This window comes from Aedes aegypti, chromosome 3 (assembly GCF_002204515.2).
Source record: "Aedes aegypti strain LVP_AGWG chromosome 3, AaegL5.0 Primary Assembly, whole genome shotgun sequence".
Taxonomy (NCBI): domain Eukaryota; kingdom Metazoa; phylum Arthropoda; class Insecta; order Diptera; family Culicidae; genus Aedes; species Aedes aegypti.
In genome coordinates this window covers 209,822,137-209,842,704 of record NC_035109.1, presented here as the reverse complement: position 1 = coordinate 209,842,704, position 20,568 = coordinate 209,822,137, and the positions used below count along the sequence as shown (strand labels likewise).

At 38.1% G+C, this 20,568-nt stretch overlaps 1 protein-coding gene across 4 annotated transcripts in view; it reads right to left on the bottom strand.

The window, feature by feature from the left end:
• Positions 1–10,971: 10,971 nt before the first annotated feature.
• LOC5572254 (pyruvate carboxylase, mitochondrial) overlaps positions 10,972–20,568 on the bottom strand; it is a 69,087-nt gene continuing 59,490 nt past the window's right edge. For 2 of the 4 annotated variants that reach the window (XM_021851811.1, XM_021851812.1), the window contains exons 4-10: positions 18,853–20,105; positions 13,837–13,881; positions 13,213–13,610; positions 12,892–13,151; positions 11,798–12,827; positions 11,657–11,732; positions 10,972–11,420 (exon numbers count right to left, since the gene is read on the bottom strand). In XM_021851811.1, the coding sequence (XP_021707503.1) occupies positions 11,248–11,420; positions 11,657–11,732; positions 11,798–12,827; positions 12,892–13,151; positions 13,213–13,610; positions 13,837–13,881; positions 18,853–20,105 (3,235 nt within the window). In that variant the 3' untranslated portion in view covers positions 10,972–11,247. Of the gene's footprint in view, positions 11,421–11,656; positions 11,733–11,797; positions 12,828–12,891; positions 13,152–13,212; positions 13,632–13,836; positions 13,882–18,852; positions 20,106–20,568 lie in introns of all 4 variants that reach the window. The other 2 variants (XM_021851813.1, XM_001653891.2) reach the window with 2 other exon arrangements.

The window sequence follows — 20,568 nt, the reverse complement described above, 5'->3', positions numbered from 1 at the left end:
GTGCTTCCTAATTGCTTTTTTTTTACAATTTATTTTCGTAAGACGAAAGGTATCTTTAAACGGGATTGAGTTTTAGAAATACATAGTAATCATGTTCTGGAAATTTTGAAATTTTCATACAGGTATGTTTTTCAGAGAGAACACTTCCTAAAAATAGTTATTTTCAAGAACCTTGACATGAAAAATCAAAATATTGGTTGACTGAGGAACTTCCAGACATTTGAATTGGTCTACTGCTGACGCACCAACCATTCATGTCAAAAATAAGACAAAAAGGTTAGACAGGCCTGCTCTGGGAGGTTTTTTTTTTTTTGAAAATTGTCCCGAACGTAAATCTTGAAGGATAACTAAGGAAATCGATGGAAAATTGATCACCGAAAAAATCTTAGGGATTCAGAACTTGAAAAAATCTGAGAATCTGTGGAGTAATTCCTGATGGAACCCCTGAGATGCTTTTCTTATGATTGTCCTTGAAAAAAAAAAACATTTTTTGAGATATCCGAAACAAAATGCTTGGGAGAGTTCCTTAGGAAATTTCTTGAAGGAATTCCACTTAATTATTTTCTGGAGAAACCTTCGGAATAATCTTAGAATATTTGGAAAAATAATTAAATTGTCAAGAAATTTCTAGAAAAAAAAACTTGAAAAAAAAAAATCGACGCGTAATGTCACGCGGAATTAAAAAAAAAGAGAAATGCCTTACCTGATTCTATGATGAAGAATCAGGCTCCTATCTTCTGGTTACATTCTCAAAGCTAGATGTCTCTAAAGTTTCTATATTCAAAGCACTTAAGGCGCAAGTAAAAATTAGGCAAATGTCAAAAATCAAAAAGCAGTTTTCGCTCTTGAAATCAACAAATCGGAAAAAATAAAAAAAAACAGCTGTTTTATTTGCAAAATAAAAAGGCTGTGTGTATTTATTTTTTCCGATTGGTTGATTTGAATGGCGAAAACTGCTTTTTAATTTTTGACATTTTTCTTAATTTTTGCTTGCGCCTTAAATACTACCAACCATGCAGTGCTATCGATAGGGTCATTTTTAGTAATTAAGTTCTATTGCTTGATTTGCAGATCTATAAATTGCATTCCAACCTAGTCTTAAACGTCGTTGAGAAAGCTTTTGTTACAGTTGGAAAAGTCACGTTTTAAGCAAAAGGATTTTACTCTACTCCAAATCATTTTCGAATCTTTCTGTTTCTCTTGAAGTAAACAAAAATCCATTCTGAATGTTCTGATATTTTGTTTAAGTAATTTCATTTAAATTTCACCCATTAGGGGTTCCTGGGGTAATATGCACCACTTAAGGAAAATGTGCCGAAATTAATACTAAACAACAGGTATGTAGTGTTTTAATACGCGAATCTAGTTGGTTTGGGTTTACCCTACATGGTGTTGAGCGAATTTTCATCATAATCACATTAGATTGTTGGAAAATTTAACTTTTTTCAAACACTGCTTTTGCGTGAAATAAGTTTGATGCGGGGCACGATGCACCGCTTTTTGGGGCAGAACGCATCACAACATTGATGTATGACGCACCTAAACAAAGGGGCATGATGCACCACAACATTGAGGCAAGATGCACCATCGTGTTTTAAACGTAATTTAATTTATTCTAAAAACACGAGTTTTTGATGATTTTCGTCTACAAGATGATATAATTGTGCATAAATACGTTAGTAAAGACTTCAAAAGACCTAGCTTTTATGATTGTAGTTTATGTTGGAATGGATCGTTCTGCCCCGACCAATGGAGTGCATGTTGCCCCAACCGGGTGCGTAACAGAAAATGTTATGGAAAATAGAAATCGTTGTGTTATTTCTCAAAATCGTGTCATCAACAACTTACCCATTCTACAATCAACTGTTTTATGGTGAAAGGTTGTAAAAATTCTCAATCCATCACTTTCAAAACAACAAGTTAAATGATCGGAAAGTTACATCAGAATCCTGCTTTTCGAAATTATTGTTCTATCTCCCTGTTAAGTGTTTCAAAATGTATCAAATTTTCAGGGTGTCCACAATTTGCAACGTTTCATCAATCCGCATAGTGTTTTTCTCTCAAAACTCGTTTATTTCAGAGAAATTGACAAAGTTCGTTTCGCCCCGGCAGTGCATATTACCCCAGGAGCCCCTACTCCGAAATTCTTAAAATAAAATTGAATCTTTTAAATCATATGATGCAAATAAAAAAATGTACTATTGTATTGATTCAAATTATTCGTAAAAGTTCAACTACAAATATGTTTGTCAGTATTTGTGAGGGCCCCTGAAATGCGGGGGCCCGGGGCCATGGCCTCCTCGCCCCCCCCCGTAAATGCGGCCCTGCATGTCATCAAATTTAATGTCATCAAAAATGAGATTGCGCTTTACAGTCAGGGAGAATATGTAGAACAAAGTCACGCCTCAAATACCTTATACACGTACTGTCACACTTTCGTATACCCCCCCTCCCCCTAATATTGGACGTCATTTTTGAATGACCCCTTACAACGTGGGAGATTTCGACATTTTAGCGCTTTTGATTAATAGCGGTTTCCTAGCGTTTTGTTGTGTTTAAGAAAGTTTTTCAGTTAATTAATGCGCATCTTTTGATGTATTCAGCATTTTGATATATCTCCCTAAAAGTGAGATAGACAATTCATTTTTTAATCTTTTCAATATACAATGTTGGTGTCAATGCTGTTTTGAAAAACTTTGTCGAAGACACCAAGACCGTAACTTCAATGCTTTTTAAGATATAATATTTTTCGTTAATAACGCCTTAAAGGTGTTTTTTCGGTAGATCTTTGCATTTTTGATTTTACAGTTTTAGAATGTAGATGTAGAATGTAGTGTAGAAATGTAGCACTTCCACAGTTATTAACTGAGAGACTGGGAATCGAACCCAGACACCTTCAGCATGGCTTTGATTGGTAGCCGAGGATTCTAAGCACTCGGCGTAGGAAGGCCCCTTTAGAATGTTCTATGATCTTTTATATATATCAGGGGCCCAGATAGCCGTAGCGGTAAACGCGCAGCTATTCAGCATGACCAAGCTGAGGGTCGTGGGTTCGAATCCCACCGGTCGAGGATATTTCGGGTTGGAAATTTTCTCGACTTCCCAGGGCATAGAGTATCTTCGTACCTGCCACACGATATACACATGCAAAAATGGTCATTGGCATAGTAAGCTCTCAGTGAATAACTGTGGAAGTGCTCATAAGAACACTAAGCTGAGAAGCAGGCCCTGTCCCAGTGGGGACGTAACGCCAGAAAGAAGAAGATGATCTTTTATATATCGTTAAAATAATCAACTTTGTAAAATATGGCATCTCGCTAAGTTTTGAAACAAACAAGCTTTTGCAGTTTATGTAGATTTTTCTAGCATGTTTCACATACTCGTAACTAAACAAGAGACAATAAGATACAGATCATATTATGCGCATATGAAAAGACAAGTTTTTGGTTGTACGATAACGTTAAGGTGAAACAGCTTGGAATCAAAATTCAATAATATACCAAAACTTTGAAGACACACACCTCACGAAAAAACATCAAACTACAGTGCAATTTCTATTTTAGCTTTGTGCACTAGCAGAAAGCTTAAAATAATAAGATTGACTGTGTACGTTCATTATTTCAGCAGATTAGTGCCCTAGAAATCGTTAGTAGGGGCACAAGCCGGCCATTGTGCCTGCCATGTTTGGATTCCTAGATGTGTCACCTTAAAGTGATCAAACTGTAAGTGAATGTAAGGCGAGTTTTTCGCACTAATATTTAGTCATTATTGTCATTTAACGGTACTGTTCTTTGCATTTTTCTGTGTAAATGTTAGTTAGCTTTTCTCTAATTTTAGAATATCATATCATTTGTTAACGTTACCTTATAGTCAAGAACTTGTTCTTCGATATGCACTGAGAAATAATAATAGTCACAGAATTACTAAAGTTTATGCATAAATGACTATTTTCTATTTGCCTCTCTTTCATTCTGCTGTGAATTTCTACACTAAATGTCATTTCGCCTGGGTTGAAGCTTATCGAACCCAGGTGAATTGACAAATAGGAATAAAATTCCCTGCAGAATGAAAGAGAGGCAAATAGAAAATAGTCATTAATGCATAAACTTTAGTAATTCTGTGACTACCCGTGTTTCTGAGTGTGCGCATAATTTGATCTAAATCTTCTTACCTATTAGTATGTTGCAAAAATGTGAAATAAGCCCAAAATACTACAAAAACTAACACTAACGACTAACACTTTTCCTCCTGACTCCGATTGGCACTCCACTTCATTGCCCAGTTGTAAATTCAATGATGCCCTGATGCCCCCTCCCTCCCCAAAACATGATAAATTCAATTATAATTATAGTGATATGTTATATAGTAGAACAGATTATAATATATATACATATATATATATATATATATATATATATATATATATATATATATATATATATATATATATATATATATATATATATATATATATATATATATATATATATATATATATATATATATATATATATATATAATATCATAATAAAATATGAAAATAAAATGGTAGTAACAATAAAATATGACGCAGTGAAACAGCATCTGAATGCATGCGGCCGACATATATTTTTCTTTTGAATATATATCCTTCTGATGATATTAGACTGTTTGAGGGAATATACAATTTGAGCAGATAAAAAAATGAACTTTCTATCTCACTTTTAGGGGGATATATCAAAATGCTGGATAAATAGAAAAATGCGCATTTACTAACAAAAAAAACTTTCTAGAAGACACTAAAACGCTGGGAAGTATAATTCAGGCGCTATTAAGGTGAAACAGCATCCGACAACAGTGCACCTCTTATTTTGATTTTGTGCAAGGGCAGAAAGCTTAAAAAAGAAGATCAGCAGCGTTTGCCTACTATTTTTCCAGTTGCAGTGCCGTGAGTAGGGGCACAAGTCAGCCATTGTGATGGCCCTTGTGGATCCCTTGAATCGCATTTGTTTTATTTTCTATAACTCGTATAACCGTACAATATCGAGTTATGGACAGTTGACTGTAGCAATACATTCAAAAATGGCAGTTTCTGCAAAACTAAGGTAAAATGTGAAATCTTGATTACTTCCTTTGCGTGATACCGGGCTTACTATTATTTATTTGGTTCTACATCAATTAACTTGATAAATCCTCGTCAACAATATTTTTCCAATTTGTTCGGTTAATGGCCGCTTCTCTCTATCCTCGACTGCAACCCACGCTCTTCAGATCCTTGTGCACCTGTTCAATCCACCTCCCGTGTAGCACACATGTTATAATTGAGGCAGAATAACTCTTATATGACCAGATCCAGCTTTAGCCGCCTTCAGGACACTGGGATCGTCGTGGAGTTAGGCGAGGGGCGATCCATTAATTACGTAAGACAATTTTGGCGATTTTTAGACCACCCCATAGTAAGATTTTTTGTATGAAAATTAAAAATAATTTGTATGGCGCGTAAGAAATCTGCAAAGATTGTCACCAGGTAGTGGTCGAAGTCAATGTTGGTGCCAGGATAGGTTCTGACTTCGATTATGTCGACGCTAGATGAGGTTAGAAGAGCGATCAAAGAGTTGACGAACTGTAAGGCTGCTGGAAAAGACGAGCTCTCTGCCGAACTTTTCAAGCACGGTAGTGAGCAGCTGTACGAAATACTGCACCGTACTCTGTTAATGATATGGGAGAAGAAGATTTCTTGCTAGCTGGCTGGAGGGCCTCATCTGCCCTCTGTACAAGAAGGGACACAGATTGGAGTGCGCCAATTACCGAGGAACAACGATCCTTAATTCGGCGTACAAAATAATGTCGCGTGTTCTGTTCAACAGATTGAGACCGCAGAAGTAATCCTTCGTCGGCGAATACCAAGCTGGTTTTCGTGAGGGCCAATTAACGACGGATCAAATGTTTACCTTGCGACGAATCCTTGATAAGTTCCGGGAATACAACTTGCAGATTCACCATCTGTTAATTGATTTCAAGACGGCGTACGATTCAGTAAAGAGAAATGAGTTACTTATGGCAGATAATGATAGAACACGGTTTTCCGAAGAAACGGATTAGACTGATTCGTACAACGTTGGATAGATTCAAATCAAGTGTGAGGGTTGCGGATGAGATTTCAACCTCCCTAGTAACCTTAGATGGGTTGAAGCAACGAGATGCGCTTTCGAACCTTTTGTTCAACATTGCTCTCGAAGGAGCTATTAGGAGAGCGGGCTTGCAAAGAAGCGGCACCATCGTCACCCGGTCGCATATGCTACTGGATTTTGCGGACGATATCGATAAAATCGGAATCGATCGTCCAGCCGTAAAAGAGGCATTCGTGCCTTTTAAAAGGGAGACAGCGAGGATTGGACTTACCGTCAACACCAGCAATACTTCGTCTACCAGCATGATCGCTGGTAGACAGCGTGGTAGCAATATGGGGGTGGGGCGGGTGGTTAAAAATTTGTAGTAGTGGAAGAAATTGTGTATCTTGGTATTTTAGTAACCTGCGATAATGATGTTACCCGCGAGCTGAAATGGCGTCTTGCAACTGCGAACGACAAGCAAAAATAATATTCAGTAGAGAACCCGGACGAGGCCGTCGGCTTCGTGGAAGCCCGCGCACACGTTGGCTTTTTGCATTTGAAGAGGACTTAAGGTGAAACAGTTTGGAATCAACTTCTAAGATTGCACTAAAACTTCAAAGGCAAAGAAAGCATCCCACAACAGTGCACTTTTTATTTTGGCTTTGTGCACTAGCAGAAAGCTTAAAATAATAAAATAAGAAAATCAGGATTGTTTGCCAACTATTTCTCCAGTTTTGTGCCTTTGAAAACGTGAGTAGGGGGAGAAGGCGGCCATTGTGCCGGCCATCTTTGGATTCCGAGATGCTTCACCTTAAGGGCACTTAACGTTCAGGGCGACAGGAAGCGACCAGTGGAGAAGAATTATCCATTCGGCGTAGATTCAACGTAGCGGATTGTAGCCCATCAAGTATCAAGTAAGTATCATCCCAAGTAACACCAAGCATTATAACATTGCACGTATTCTACTACATATCAACGATACTGATGCGACATTGCTTTTATTCGACAAAGTACAAGAGCTGTAAAGCAAAAGAGCATTAACGCTACATTACAAATGTATCAACACACCAAAAAATTAATATTGAACGCAAAACGTCTTCTCTCGAAGAATGTTGCATGCAAAGCGGCTCGGTTTACATGATTTTCACGCTGAAAATTCAATGATATATAATGCACATCAAATGACAAGCCGTCGATCCATCCATGTGCATTATTTTTGACAGAATATTCTGCGTTGAATCATGTAAACCGAGATTTCTTGTTTGCAATTTCACTTTCAAGATACAAGAAAGCATGCAAGATTGGCGAATGTTGGACATAAGATCATGAAATTTTTCAGTTTCATTCTAGATTGCAAGCATTATAGAATGCAATGAGACAGTTTACATTAATTATCGTTGAATGTTCAGTTGCAACTCCTTTTACATGATTATCATAAAAAAATACGTGCCATATAAATTTCAGATTTTTTTTGCTGTGAATGCACTAATATTACTTTATGAATTGATTGGTTGCTTTATAAACATTCTTGCATTAGTGTTTGTACTGTAACAAACATTTACCACCTCGACATTCACATTTTTCTACACGACCATCAAAATCCAAAGCAAACCATGACCGTTCAAAACAAAAAAATGTCACGGCTCTTCAAAACTGTGATTCTTCCCAACGTTTTTTTCAAACCCGAATGTGAAATGACTCGAGCACAGTGGTGAGACGATTTTTCCGGTTTTTTTCGGGGTTTTGCATTTTTGCTCGCATGAACTTGAACTTGTTTCTAGAGGAATTCGCGATTAGGGCCTATCTGACAAATCAATAACAATGAGAAAATAATCAATGAAATTCTCATGTGCAATTTTAAATCCCAATTGGAGAAAATATACTCAAACTTTAACCTTTTCACTTTAAAACATATTTCATAAATCTAGTTTTAAAATCCTCATCAATACCACACACATCTCCTACAATTCCCCTATTTCGTACTCAAAAAATCTTTAAAGGTTTCGCCTAAAACGTACTCGAGAATGCCAGTATCGCCCAATGTTATGAGCCTGTAATCGATATTATTTTCAGTGTCGCCTATTACTTTTGCGCCGTGTTTACATTCTGGTTTCAATTAAGCCCGCCATGTACGCCTTGTTTATTTTTTGTTTGCAGTGTCGCCGTTTACTCTCGCCGTGTTTTGATTTCGATTTCAGATGCGCCCATCACTTTGATAAACAAAAACACAGGCGTAATCAATACAGTGTGTGGTTTTGCATGAGGTGAAGTTTCGTCTTCTACAAATTTGCGTTTTTTTGAATAGTTAAATTATCGAAAGGGGAAATGTTCAAAAGCAGTGAATAGACAATCAAGCTACAATTTCACCGCTATAGTTTCTTAAATTGTGTATATTTTGTCAGTTTCGCCTAATTCGCGAATCTTTCTTGGTTTATATGTATCGCAACGGAATGATTGTGCTCTTGCTATTAGCGCTAATAGATTTAAATTAGTTAGAAAAACAAGCGAAATATTAGCGATTGAATTATTTAACATTTTTTTCAATCATTCACCTATTTACCGAAAACCCACGTCAACGGATCGGTATGATTCAAACCGTTACGGGGCCCAAAAACAAGCAGCGCACAATGGTACCGCCCATAGGTCATAAATCAAAAAACAAAATGTCTTGTTTGTCACTCATATACCTTTTCATGGATCATTTATTATCTCAAGATTGTAAAAACATAAACATTAATGGCGTTCCTGTATAATATTCATAGTAGGGCTATGAATGATGGAGTGTATTTTTCATGTGTTAAAAATACGTTGAAAATTGAGCGATTTCAGCACATTGTTCATTGTCTTCGCAAACCAAAATCAATTGATTTTTCAATCAGTTGAGATTACAGAACCTTAGTACAGATCTATCACTTCCATTAGTACAGATCTATCACTTCCATGTGTGTTGTGTGACATCTAGGAGTCAGTATTGATGTGTGTAATGAGAATAGAAATATACTCACTTGGTAACTACATCACTTATTTTGAAATACGTTTTTGAATATGTTCTTAATCACATTTAATCAAACTTCTGCCATCACATGATCATGTTTGAGTAGGAAAATGAACCTGTGAAGGTTCTAGCTGCAAATATTTGCAAATAAGTTAGCAGCGTGCCTTCAAAGTTGTTAGTTTTACCAATAATGGCAATGATAAAAATATTCAAAGAATTTATTACATACCAGTATAATTGTAGTTAACTGGAATGAATGGACAAAATATTGAAATTTTCACTACTAATACTTCAATTCACTATAAATACCCTTGCAACATTGTACTTTGATTTAATGAGTAGGCGGGAAGCACTTTGACATTTCTTCTATGAAAATGACAGGCCCGTGTTAGCACCGGTCCTCCACCGATGTAAACAAATGCATAGACAGATCTGTCACATGAAAAGGCCTATTCCCGCTGCAGCCGCAGTGAATAGATCAGGCTTGGGAACTGTGACCACAATTTACCACAGTTCATTGATTATGCCAGTCAACCAAACACAAAGTATGGGGTGAGATAGGCCTTTCCATTTGACGTTCAAAATCAGCTGATCTTGAAGCAGTTTGACAGTTCTTCTATGGAAATGACTAGTAATCCTTTATAAGAGAGATTCGCGGAAGCTGACATTTCTGTCAAAGTGTGAGCCAATCGAGCAGCGAGAGCTGTCAAAGTGTGAGCCAAACGAACATGCGTTATGTTTGTTTTGAACTTTTCTTGAAGAGTAATGTAATCCGCTTGAAATTATTTCGGGAAAAAAAATTTTGCATGAAGCAAAAAATGAAACATTTTTCCTGTTATAAATTTTTGTCAATGCGATTTTTAGTTGTTGATTTTTTCGGCTGTTTATTAGTTTGGATATGTAGCTCAAAGATCTATAACGAAACAAAATACACTTTTTTGCAATGAGGAAGTCATGTCCGTGTTCCAATATTATTCTCGACGCCGAGCAAAATCAGCACTGGTGGTCTGTTGCCAAATCATTCCATTTTACTTCCGCTTATCTTTTTACTAGAAATGACAGGCCCGTGTTAGCACCGGTCCTCCACCGATGTAAACAAATGTATACTCCACTGCACTGTGACGTCACGCATCAATTTTGACAGGTACTGGTCCTGTTGTTTACAGTTTGGACTTAGTACTTTTTTCGAATCATTCTTAATTTCGTGAAAGTTTGCTGCGGAGGAGAGGTCAAATCCACTGTAGATACCCACGGATCTACCCACGTATTATTCTAGCTTCCTACCGTGGAAAATCGTCACCATCAGCATGCTGGTGATAGAAATGCGAAGATGAAAAAATGATGTAAAAAACGACTAAGTCCGAAACGTAAACAACAGGACCAGCAGCTGTCAAATAAGTGAGGTTAGGCTCGTCATATGCAGCGCTCTATAGACGGACCTGTCAAATGAAAAGGCCTATTGGGTAATTTTTCATTCACTTGTAGTGCCGTAGTCAATCAATATTTTTCTGTGATTTTTTTTGGACAGTTGTTAATGTACCATCAAAGTACATACACACCAAATTTGAAGTTTATTGGAGTTTAATTGCGATAGCTATTCAATAAATAATTCGTACTTATCCTTTTTTGACCCATTCTCACCTAGGGATCGTTCAAATATTACGTAACACAATAGGGGGAGGGAGGGGGTCTTACATAGTGTTACGGTCCATACAAAAAAAATAAATTTTCCATACAAAAGCTGTTACGTGGGGGAGGGAGGGGGTCTAAAATAAGCAAATTTTGCGTTACGTAATATTTGAATGAACCCCTACAACGACGGTATCTGAAAACTTACAGATGCAGTATGAAAAGGGGATCATTAAATATTAAAACACATTTCGGTATGATTTTGAGTATTTACCTGTATTTTCAACTCAAAACATGAATCAAAAATAAGCGTAGTATCTCTATTTATAACAAAAAAGCTTCTTACAGAAGAACACGTTAACATTACTCGACAAAACGACCCAAATGTACATTCCCCCTTGAAATTAAACCACTAAATGTTCAACGAAGACCTGTTCAATGTTTCAATACCGCACATCAAATAACTTAGCAGCCGCACGTCTTTTGTAAATTGTTCATTTGCTGTCCAAATCATCCAAAAGATCGCAGAATCTATTCCAACGTGAGGATCAAGTCTTCGCCTTCCAGTTTCATGCCGGAGGAGATATCGAGCGATTTCACGACACCAGCCCGTGGTGATTGAACAACCATTTCCATCTTCATCGCCGATAGCACCACCAACGGCTGACCCTTCTCGACGCGATCTCCTACTTTTACTTTGATTTCTGGAAAGAGGGAACATTGTAATTAGTACCATATGTGTAAGGGCTTATTCACAAATTTCATAACGCTGGAAGGGGTGGGTGGGTGTCGTACTGGTGTTACGGCTCATACAAAAGTTGAAGAATATTCATATAAAAAAGCGTTACATGGGGGTGGGTGGGTGTCAAAAATTGTCATTTTCAGCGTTATGAAATATATGAATGAACCCTAACAGAACTTTTTGGGGGAAATTACGCACCGATGACGGAACCAGGCATCGGGGCACCAACTTGATCCTTGTTTCCCTTGGTGGCCTTTGGATGAATATGGAGTTCCTGTAGAATGATGAGGAATAGATAAGTGTTGTCTCTAGTTTAATTTAATCTCATATGTTGTTTACCTTGACGGCTTCCTTATCGCGAACCATGACCGACCGCAGTTGACCATTTAGTTCAAAGAAGACTTCTCGTTCGCCGTTCGATGTTAAATCTTCTGCCATAGCAAGAGTTTTGAAGCCAAGCGTCTTGCCCTTTTCAATAGTGACTTCAAACTCTTCGCCCACCTTAGGCCCAGTCAGGAATACGCGGGTATCCAGCTTATCTACTGGTCCGAAGGAGTCTCTGAAGTTGAGGTAATCGTTAGTTACTTGAGGGTACAGAGCAGCAGACATGACATCGCGGTCTGAGACATCGGGGTGAGATTCTTGGAGGTCTTTTTTAAGTTTGTCGAAATCCAATGGATTCAACGAAGCACCAGGGCGTCCCTCAATACGAGGCATATCTTTAAGTACTCGGGAACGGAATGGTTCAGGAAATCCACCATGAGGAGTTCCAATAGCGCCTTGCAGGAATTCGATCACGGACTTGGGGAAGGAGAGTTCTTCGGCCCGTTCCATAACCTGGTCAGCCGTAAGATGGTTTTGTACCATGAACTGAGCCAAATCACCAACAACCTTGGAAGACGGAGTAACCTTAATAATGTCACCCAGTAGCAGGTTAGCTTCGCGATAGGCCTTCTTGACATCCTCGAAGAAGTCGCCCAATCCCAGAGAGTAGGCTTGGAACTGAAGATTGGTGTACTGGCCTCCGGGGATTTCATTGAGGTACACATCGGCGTTTCCTGACTTCATGGTTGTCGTACACTCAAATGGAGCGTACAAGGTTCTGGTCTGCTCCCAATAAGCAGAATATTCACTGATGTCACGCAGATTCAGGCCGGTATCCAGTGGAGTTCCCTGCAGTGAGGCAACAACAGCGCCCATACTGGGTTGAGATGTCATTCCGGACATCGAATCCACAGCAACGTCCACAACATCAGCTCCGGCTTCAGCGCAAGCCAGCATAGATGCAACACCTGCTCCAGATGTGTCGTGAGTATGAATGTGAATTGGAACGTCTGGGTGCTTTTCACGGATGGCAGCGATGAGCAGCCTAGATGTAAGGAATTTTGAATTATGTATCCGATGAAACGACAAAATTATCAAGAGAAACTTACTTGGCAGCTTGAGGTTTAAGTAATCCAGCCATATCTTTGATGCAAAGAATGTGTGTGCCAGCTTTGACCAATTCGTCGGCAAGATTGGTGTAGTATTTGAGGTCATACTTCTTCTTGGTTGGATCACTGACGTCTCCCGTGTAAGAGATTGCGGCTTCAACAACACCTCCGGCATTACCAGCTGCTTCCATTCCCAGAATCAGGTTGGGCAGGTAGTTCAAAGAATCGAACACTCGGAAAATGTCCATGCCGCATTGAACCTATGAAGAGCGGAATTGATCAATCTATGCATCAGAATACCTAGTAGAAATGAAACAATACCGAGAGCTCGCAGAACTTGTGGACGACGTTGTCTGGATAGTTGGTATAACCAACAGCATTGGCACCTCGGAGTAACATTTGGAATGGAATGTTTGGAATTTGCTTGCGCATATCTTCCAGACGCTCCCACGGACACTCATGCAAGAAACGTAGGGCAACGTCGAAGGTAGCACCGCCCCAATTCTCCAGCGAGTAGAGGTTGTTGAACTTGTGCGATACATATGGAGAAATCTTCAGCAAGTCATGCGTTCGGACACGGGTAGCCAAAAGCGACTGATGGGCATCGCGAAAAGTGGTATCCATCAGCAGAAGATTTTTCTGAGCTCGAACTGCCTTGGCAAATCCTTCCGGTCCTTGTTCTCGCAAGATATCCTTGAATCCTCTTGGTGGTTCAGTTACTGTGGAATATACGGTTGTGACTTTAAACCAAGCTTGAACGATCCTCACGGTGGATGGAAGTTAGTTACGCATTACAGAGTTTATCAAATGTTAATCAATTTGAATTAAGATGGGATATGAAAGCTTAATCAGATTTGAACGTAGGATTTTAAAGCAGTTATCTTGAAGAGATTGTGCGACTTAATACTCTAATACTTCCTCATACAGTAGCAATCCATGCTGTACCTTTTTTGCCCTTTTCCTCTGCTGCCAGTGCTTCTGGTGACAAATCTGCGAAAAAATGCATTCATACATAGTTGCATAACACAAAAGATTAGTTATTAAATAACACGTAACAGCAAGCAGTACCAAACAAACCAAACGCACGCACCACACTATCGAATTGATGGAATGAGAATTGATTCATATCCTGGCAGCTTTCCATAGTCGAAGTGAAATTGTGACTATAGCTCCTGGTTCTTAAGATAACCACACCAATTTATCATACTCCCAATAGTCCCATGCTAGCAAGTCAAACCAATTAGACGAACTTATGAATTGTTTTGTATCGTGAATTTCCTCCTAGCTGCAATTATGACCTTTCATGCGTTTCAATTTTCCTGGATTTGTGACTCATTCGGGGGTTGCATGAATTTTAACTTATAAATCTAACCACATCAAAAAAGTGAACAAAATTTTATTGTTTGAAACGTAATGGATCTATGTAATTTTTTATATTGCATTTTCAGATATAGGCGAAATTTTGTTAATTTCAGTCTATTTGTTTAGTTCTTTACCAAAAAAGTAGAGTAAGATACATATATTTTAAATCACTTTTTGAGGTTTCGTAATTGATTAAATTTTTCATACTAAATCAATCCTACAAAATAAGCAGATTAGCAGATTAAACCAATATAACTAGGTTTTCCGACGTGGCTACGTGGTACTTACGGAATTGGAAGCGTATATCTGTTTATGACCTATCACAGATTGATATCCATATTTAATTCTCGATATGGTCAAGGCACGGTGCTCCCCTGACCGTTATTATCAGAAAAAAATCTCCATCATATCTGTGCTCACCAGTAGTTTTCTATAGTTAGGCTGCATGTCTGGGCAAAATTTAAAAAGGGCTTGTTTTGAAGTTACGCCCATTTGATTGTATAAGTCCACAAATTTAAAGAAAATCTGAGATATTTAAACGGATTTTTATTGGCCGTGATTATCAGAAGAAAAAATATCAAAAATTAGGTCCAAAGTAGGTGTTTTTAGTCATTTGTAACACCTGGGAGGAGTTTTGAATGAGATGGTCGTTTAAATTTTGGCTTACGCCTTTTTTGAAGTGTAGCTTTTTTTTCTGTTGTATCTACCTATCTTAAGGAAGCTCTTTACACTACCTTGCCGTTCTGTTACATCTTACTTGTTCGTACCTACTGGATATCTATGCTATATATACTGGTTGCCGTAGGCGCAGAAGAGAGAGACTTCCCGAACTGTAACATATTATATAACTTAACATATTATTTTACTCTTTATTTGCAGGATATAAAATTTTCAATAGTTCATTTCATTAAAGTCAAGAATATACAGAGATTTTTATCCATAACACTAATTTTAAATATATTAATTAGGCATTCTAATACCAGTAAGCATGTTTAAATGTTGTCAATGACAAATGGCACTCACATGCCGTAAAAGTCTTTCACAATTTACTGATTATTCATAGGCTCAAGTGATATGATGCATTACGGAGCCAATTTTGGGATGTTATTATTAGTCATAAAATATAGTTATAACCCAACTAGCTGCCCCTCGGCTGTTCTGGCTTTGTATTGCCCCAGAACTTAAACCTCAATAGGGAAACGACTGTTTATTTCGTTCTTAAACGCTAACAGTTGGCGCCAGCAGCAAAAAGTACAGACAAAAACCTTTCGAACATTCAATTTCTCTCACTGGACGCCGCGCGGTGACACTGGTGTTTGTATTTCACTCACTGATCGCGCTACGCTGGATTATCAAATTTCTCAAACTTTTAACACAAGCGCATGGAAGAATGGTAGTCAAGAGCTGTCAAAACGTATGGAAAATAATGAAAAACGTAAATTACTAGCAATTAGGAAACTGGATCAAAAAAGTATTGATAAGAAATCAAGCGTGATGAGAATACATAACTTTTTGTGTTTAGTTCATCTACCGTGGTGCTTCTGTGCTACAGGATTTCGTTTTTACTACCACTGAAAAAGAACCATCTATTGCCTCTTCAGTTTTGAATATCGTCCCATTGCTGAGTAATGCACTATTGACCAAATTATGGAACTCTAGACCACAATCAAAACTTTTGTGATCATTTGTAGCATACATTACAACATTTAGATTTTTCACAAATCTATAATTTTACCTGTGGCTTTCCCAGTCTTTTTGATCTCACAAATACGTAAGAGTCCTAGATTAATACATTAGTGAAAAAAAATTATGAATTAATAAACCCATTCCCAAGCCATATCGTGAAGAGTAAGCCTCAATACTCGAAATACGTTTATGAAAAATAATAAATATTCGGTATTGTTTGGATTCATTAAAATCGTTATACTTGCAGAGCTTAATTTTACATGTCTTTCTTAAAACTCAAATCAAACCTCTCTTGAAAAGATTCTACCCCATAATCCCAAATTTCATTTCCCCGAATGTCATTAACCCGAGAGTCATCACCCTGAACGCATCATTATGCTGAATGATATTGTCCCGAATTTATAACAACCTTGAATAACACTGCCCCGTGACAATGGAATTCGATGTAATGCCATTCTATGAACTGGAACACGAAATTATAGTCTTCAGGTATAATGGTATTCGGGATAATGGAATTCAGAGGGGTATAATTTTAAAAAGACTAAACTTTCAGTTTTTGTTACCCAAAAATCTTAAATTAAATTGTTCTGTGGCATTGTTGGACCTGCTAATCTATGTACCATAACAGGTTTTGAATCCTACACAAATTGATGATTTATCTGTAAACTGTCATTTGTTTTATCGCAAACTGTGTCTGTTAAGTAAGGTCTGACCCGCTGTTATAATCAGTGAAGACAAATCAAAGGAAATCGTACTTTTCTAGACAAACTTTTCATTGGTGACAAAAATAGAACTATTAGTAGTAGAACGCTAGTGGCACTGTTGTCACAAAATTTATAATTACCTTTAATTATACATTTTCATTGTTTGTTCATTGCCATGTTGTAGAGGATGATTTGTTATGTTTTTAAAATTTTTTTTGACACTTTGAGTCCCGGTACTCAGCGCGTGGCAAACTAGATGTTGGTAACACGAACAGCAGTGACATTAGCATTCTTAGGTTAGTGCTTCTACTGTGACAAAACATACATTGTAAGTGCTACGATTTAAAATTCCATTAATCAGAATAACAATGGATGTTCTAAACTTTGCATTTTTTTCCATTTTGTATCGCTGCTTCCTACATCGTTAATTTAATTTTATTGCTTAACCTGCTATCCATAACCGAAAACCCAAGTCCGAAAGTATATTCTGACGTCAACTTGCGCTTCGATATACAACTTAAATTGCATGTACAATAATCTGAACCATGAGTTCATTGCTTTACCAAACTATTGAATGATTTTGTATAAAAACTAATTTGGTTACATGATGAATGGCTTCGTAATGCCTTAAAGCACTTGAGCTTATGAAAAATCAGCAAATTGTGAGAGTTGGCTTGTAAGTTAAATGTGTCATTGAAAACATTTGAACATGCTTAACGGTATAAGAATGCTTTACTAATATATTACAAATTAGTTAGTTACTCCTAAAGGGCGTAACTCCATTATTTATTGATCTTCTCCTTCAAAACTCCACCTTGAGGTTACAAATGACTAAGTACACCTACTTTGAACTAAATTTTGATGGTATATTTTTTCTGATAATTTCAATTAATATCAGTGACGGTTCCCGATTTAGGTACGTTTTTTTTGGGTGTTTAGGGTAATTCAAAATTGAAATAATGGACAAATAAAAAAAAATCGGAAACAAATTAAAAAAATCTCTTTAGAGTCCTCAATAACTGTTTTGATTATAACTACCGAGGGGTCCATAAATTTGACCAACCGAATGCAGTATCTTTTTTTACTCGACAGGAGCTTTCGAATGAGCATAAATTTAAACATTGTGAAAGGCAAAGTATAAATAGTGGGCCGGTTTCAGCGATAATTACTCATTTAAAATTCAATGTCAATTCTTTTAGTGTTACTTTTTCGATGTAGGTCATGTGTTTACAGATTTTTATCCACTTATCCCCCATCAATTCACCTCGGAATCATGAGGACTACACCTATTTATTCAAAAACATATTCTAATGACTTTCCGAAATTTCATCCAAAAAATATTTCAATGTTTATTGCAGATATTCCTCCGCACAATCCATTAAAAATTTCTTCAGTCTTTCCTTAAAATATTCTTTTAAAGGATTTTTGTGATTTTTTTAAACATTCTGCAAATTTCCTTAGTAGATATCTCCAGCAATAATCATATACATGTATCCTGAAACGTCTAACCAATTTACAAGATTAAATTTGTTACTTATTCGAAGAGATTTCTCCAGGATTCCTTCAGATTTCTAGAACATCCTAAGGCAGTCTTTTTCTAAAAAAATCTTGATTTCACTGTTTATTTATTAAGGTATTGCAAGCCATCCAAATTATTTCGAAGGATTCAATTGAAATTCCTTTCATTCTAGGATTTCTCGAAAAATAAGCCCATAGAGTTTAAGATTGACAATATACCCAAAATGCCGAGCATTACAAAACGCTTAAAACGGTAACATTATAAAAAATGCGTTGAGAAAATCCAAAAAAAAAAAAAAATATTGACTTAGAGTTTCTGAAAAAAAGATGTGTTTTTGGAGTAATTCAATTGGGAATTTTCAGAGGAATGATTTGGGAATTTCCTGATAGAACATTTAACAGTTAAACTCCAAACAGTTGTGAAAGTTATGGTGAAATTTCTAGCGAGGTTCCAGAAACAATTTCTGTAGGCTTGTCAAGCAGAACTCCAATGGATTTAATTAATTTAACTTTAAATTAATCTTAATTATCCTACACTAAAATAAAGCAAGCATAATTGCAAGGCTAGTGTGCGATAGGAAGTAACATCAACGTCAACGTTTCAAACAAGATGTCGTAATCCTTACTTATTTACCCAACACAGGAAGCAAACACAAACTCACACCAATCAAACATTGAATGTCGTACTCACCCAACGGCAACTGTGGAACATGTGGCTGAACTTCAGCAGGCTTCAGCTTTGTTGCCAGGGGAGTGGTAGGTCCGTTAACCAGCACTTCTCCAAGGTAGTTCAGCAGTTTCTGGGCACGGTTCTTGGATTTGGCAAAGCGGAACAGCTGGGGATGCTCGTCAATGAAGTACGTATCCAGAACACCGTTCAGGAATTTCTGGTTTTCCAGCACGTTCAGCAGGAACGGGATGTTCGTTTTGACACCGCGAATACGGAACTCACGCAATGCTCGGTTCATTTTGGCAGCGGATGATTGCAAATCGGAAGCGTGTGAAATTACTTTGACCAGGAGTGAATCGTAATATGGTGAGATAATGGCACCAGCGTAAGCAGAGGCACTGTCCAGACGGATGCCCATACCTTCACCAGATCTGAATACTTCCAGACGACCCGTACTCGGTTGGAAGTCATTGGCAGGGTCTTCAGTCGTAACACGGCACTGGATGGCATAGCCCTGAGTTTTGATGTTTTCTTGATTGTATCCAAGCTCTGGCAACGTCATGCCTTCAGCTACTCGGATTTGTGATTGTACGAGATCAATACCGGTAATTTCTTCTGTAACGGTGTGCTCTACCTGGAGGCGAGCGTTCACTTCGATGAAGTAGAAATTGCCCGATTCATCACAGAGGAACTCTACTGTTCCGGCGTTTTCGTAGCCAACATGCTTGGCCAGCTTGACGGCATATTCGGTCATTTTGTCACGTACTTCTCGAGGTAGCCGTGGAGCAGGGGCAATTTCAACGACTTTCTGATGACGTCTTTGCACCGAACAGTCACGTTCGTACAAATGGACAACATTGCCAGCCTTGTCTCCGAGGAGCTGTACCTCAATATGTCGTGGTCGTTCGATGAACTTTTCGATGAACATGGCACCGTTACCGAAGGCTGCTTTAGCTTCCGAACTGGCTCGCTGGAAGTTATCTTCAACCTCTTCCATTTTCCGTACCACTCTCATGCCTCGACCACCACCGCCGTAAGCAGCCTTGAAGATCACTGGTAGTCCGTGTTTCTTGCAGAAGTCGAGAGCCTCTTCCTTGGTCGTTACGGGACCATCAGTTCCGGGTACGATGGGAACACCGGCTTCGATGGCTGCCTTGCGAGCGGCCACCTTATCTCCCATCTGCTGCACGACCTTCGGAGACGGACCGATGAATCGGAGACCGGCATCGATGACGGCTTGGGCAAAGTCGGATCGCTCGGAAAGGAAACCGTAGCTGTAACAACAATTGTGTTTAATGAGTGGATACTAGTTTGCTGGACTACAGTGAAAGCATTTGTTCAAGACGCAGCCAAGAGCATCGTCGGCTACGTCGAAAGAAGCTGATAAATATGGGTGACGATGAAAATCTGGTCGGAATGCTAAATAAGATACACAACAGTTCATGGAGCAAGCGAAACGGAAATAATAGTAGCAAACCCGTCTATTGAGGGACAAAAAGCGCGAACTGTAAAAAGTGAAATGTTTAGAAATGAAGCACAAAATCACGGATCAAGGAGCTAAGAGCATCGTCGGCTATGTGGAATAGAGGACAGGGCACGATCTGTTCGACGAGGAGTGCAGGAAAACTTAGTCGAAACGATTTTATGCAAAATAGGCCACTCCCCCGCGATAGGACACGGAGCAATTTAAACAAAAACAGAATTGGCAAACCCGCCTATTACGGGACAAAAAGCGCC